This window comes from Pterocles gutturalis, unplaced genomic scaffold, assembly GCF_000699245.1.
Source record: "Pterocles gutturalis isolate BGI_N339 unplaced genomic scaffold, ASM69924v1 scaffold37869, whole genome shotgun sequence".
Taxonomy (NCBI): Eukaryota; Metazoa; Chordata; class Aves; order Pterocliformes; family Pteroclidae; genus Pterocles; species Pterocles gutturalis.
In genome coordinates, this window is record NW_010132001.1 from 1 (window position 1) to 3,462 (window position 3,462).

Genomic DNA, 3,462 nt, shown 5'->3' on the forward strand with positions numbered 1-3,462 from the left:
TGAGGGAAAAGGGAATGTCTGGAGGGAAAAGGGAGTTTCTGGTGTTCCTGAGGGAAAGTGGAACTCCTGGTTTTCCTGAGGGAAAAGGGAATTTCTGATTTTCCTCAGGGAGAGGCTGGTTCCTGGTGATCCTGAGAGAAAAGGGAACTTCTGGTTTTCCTGAGGGGAAAGGGAATTTCTGGTTTTCCTCAGGGAGAGGCTGGTTCCTGGTGATCCTGAGAGAAAAGGGAACTTCTGGTTTTCCTGAGGGAGAAGGGAATTTCTGGTTTTCCTGAGGCAAAAAGAGGCTTCCAGTTTTCCTGAGGGAAAAGGGAATTTCTGGTGATCTTGATGGAAAAAAAGGAATTCCTGGTTTTCCTGAGGAAGAGGCCAGTTCCTGGTATTCCTGAGGGAAAAGGGAATGTCTGTTTTTCCTGAGGGAGCAACCAGTTTCTGGTGTTCCTAAGGGAAAAGGGAGTATCTGGTTTTCCTGAGAAAGAAGGAAATTTCTGGACGGAAACGGGGATGTCTGGGTTTCTTGAGGGAGAGGCTGGTTCCTGGTTTTCATGAGGCAAAAGGAAACTTCTGTTTTTCCTGAGGGAGAAGTCAGGTTCTGATTTTTCCAGAGAGAAATGGAAATTTGTGGGTTTACTGGAGGAGAGGTAATTTTCTGAATTTACTAAGGGAAAAGAGAATTTCTTGTGTTTCCTGGAAAATAAAAATGGTAGTTTCTGGTTTTCCTGAGGGGAAAATGAAATCACTAGTTTTCAGGAGGAAAAAGGAAAATTTGAAGTTTTCATGAGGGAAAGGGAAATTTCTGGATTTCCTGAGGGAGTTTCTGGTTTTCCTAAGAGGAAAAGGAATTTTATGTTTTTCCTAAGGGGAAAGGGACCTTTTGTTTTTCCTGAAGGAGAGAGTAGTTCCTAGTTTTCATGAGGGAAAGTGACATTTCTGCTTTTATTGATGGAGAGACCAGTTCCTGATTTTCCAGATGGAAAAGGAAAATTTTGTTTTTCCTGAGGGAGTGTCTCGTTTCTTGTTTTCCTAAGAGGAAAGGAAATTTCTTCCTTTCCTGAAGGAGGGACTGGTTTCTGATAATTCCCAAGAGGAAAAGGAAGTTCCTGGTTTTCTGGAGGAAGAGGTCTGTTCCTGGTTTTCCTGAAGGAAAATGAATTGTCTGGTTTTCCTGAGGGAAAAGGAAATTTCTGAATTTGCTGAGGGAGTGTCTGGTTGTTTTTTGGTTTTTTTTTTTTTGCTCCTGAGGAAAAGGGAGTTTCTGAATTTCTGGAGAAAGGGTCTGGTTTCTGATGGAAAAGGAAATGTCTGGTTTTTAAAAGGTTTGTAAGAATGAAGTGTAAAAATGAAGCAAGTTTCCTTCAGATACATGCTGTGAATGAAACGGCAATGCCTGATATCGTTCAGATTTTGTTATCCAAGGTAATGACTTAGTAATTCAGAAGTCCAGCTAATTATTTTAGAGTTGGAGGAGGATCTGTGCATGCTATACTGCGTATTCTGCTGCTTTATTTTGCTGCTTTTCATGAAGCTGCTCAAAAAGCAAAATGACGTTCTTAGAGCGTGTCACTAGGCACAGCTCCTTGTGGTGGCACTTACAGGGAGAACTGTCCCGTGGAAAGCTGGTTGAGCAGCTCTCTGGGTTCTTGACAGTAAAAATAGCCCAGCCTGAGCTCTCACATGGTCCAGAGCGATAACCTCAGTGACACTGCAAACAATTTTTCTTCTGTATCCCACTCTGAGAAACAACCATCTTCTTTTCTATCACTCCTTGATCATATTTAAAGCGTAAAGCTGGGTTCAAAAACCTTTCTTTTGTCAACTCTTCTGACTTGCGTGGGGATGAAAAGATGGGTTGCTCTTACTGGTGGCTTAGAACAGTTGTGTGCTTTACTGCTCAAAAATAAGATGTTTTGTATCGCTGCTCAGTTAGTTTGAAAGTAGCTCCTACGTCTGCTCTGACTGATAAAAGGGGCTGGGGGGACAGTTCAGCTACAAGCAGTAGATGTAACATACACCCTCACATTCTCAGTATTTTTTTACATCCCCATAATAAGTATAAATTAAATGAAAAGAAAAAAAAAAAAAGGAAGGGGGGCTGCTGAACTAGATGACCTCTAGATGACCTTTAAAGGTCCCTTCCAACTAAAACTGTTCTATGAAAATGACATTTTCTGAGGGAGAGGCCAGTTTCTGGCATTCAACATTCCTGAGGGAAACTTCTAGTTTTACGGAAGGAGAAGTAATTTTCTGGATTTTCTAAGGGAAAAGGAAATGTCTGGTGTTCCTGAGTGCGATGGCAGTTTCTAGTTTTCCTGAGTGAAAAGGAAATTTCTGGTTTTCTAGAGGGGAAAAAGAAGTTCTGTTTTTCCTGAGGGAGAGCTTGTTTTCTGGTTTTCCTGATGGAAAAGGAAATTTCTGGTTTTCTGGAGGGAGTGTCTGGTTCCTGGATTCCTCAAGGGAAAAGTAAATTTCTTGTTTTCCTGAGAGGAAAGGGTATTTCTGTTTTCTATGAGGGAGAGATCAGATCCTGGTTTTCCAAAAGGAAAGGAAATTTCTTGTTTTCTGGAGGGAGAGACCAGTACCTAGTTTTCCCAAGGGAAAAGAAAATTTCTGGTTTTACTGAGGGAGATGCTGGTTCCTGGATTTCCTGAGGGGAGAGGAAATGTCTGTCTTTCCTGAAGGCTGGTTTCTGGTTTTCTGGAGGGGAAAAGGAAATTTCTAGTGATCCTGAGGGAGAAGGAAATTCCTGGTTGTCCTGAGGAAGAGGCTGGTTTGTAGATTCGCTGAGGGAAAAGGAAATTTCTGTTTTTCTGGAGGTAGAGGCTGGGTTCTGTTTTTCCTGAGGGAAAAGGTAACGTCTGTTTATCCCGACTCGGGGAGCAGCCATTGTATTTACACAATTGGAAACTGTAATCCTGATTTTTGCCTCTTTCTTCCAGCTTTAGGCATGGTGGAGGGGGAGAGGCCGAAGCTGCTCCTTCGGCTGGTGCAGGAGGGACGGCTGGACCTCCTCCGGGACGAGCTGCAGCCAGACAATGAGCCGGACCCAGTGATACGGAACCAACGCTATGGGCGCTTGGGAGACACGCTGCTGCATCATGCTGCCCGATACGGGCACCGGGACGTCCTCGCCCACCTGGTAGAGGCGCTGGGGATGGACGTTGAGGTGTTCAATAGCGACTACAAAAGACCCCTCCACGAAGCAGCTTCCATGAGCCACGGGGAGTGTGTCTCCTACCTCCTGGAGAGAGGTGCGAGCGTAGACTGCTTGAAAAAGGCAGACTGGTAGGTCACTGGCTTGCTTTGGTGTGGGTTGAAGCGATGTCTGAATGGGGTTTGGGTGCAGAAGGGGGGAATGTGACTGCAGGAGCTGTAATTTAGCATCGTGGAATCACAGACTGGTTTGGGATGGAAGGGACCTTAAAGATCATTGAGTTCCAACCCCTGCCATGGGCAGGGCCACCT

At 44.5% G+C, this 3,462-nt stretch overlaps 1 protein-coding gene across 1 annotated transcript in view; it reads left to right on the plus strand.

The window, feature by feature from the left end:
* Positions 1-2,944: 2,944 nt before the first annotated feature.
* ANKRD16 (ankyrin repeat domain 16) overlaps positions 2,945-3,462 on the plus strand; it is a gene marked incomplete at its 3' end in the record, with an annotated part of 9,339 nt that continues 8,821 nt past the window's right edge. Inside the window, exon 1 of the mRNA XM_010080777.1 lies at positions 2,945-3,282. Coding sequence (XP_010079079.1) covers positions 2,945-3,282 — 338 coding nt within the window. The remainder of the gene's footprint in view (positions 3,283-3,462) is intronic.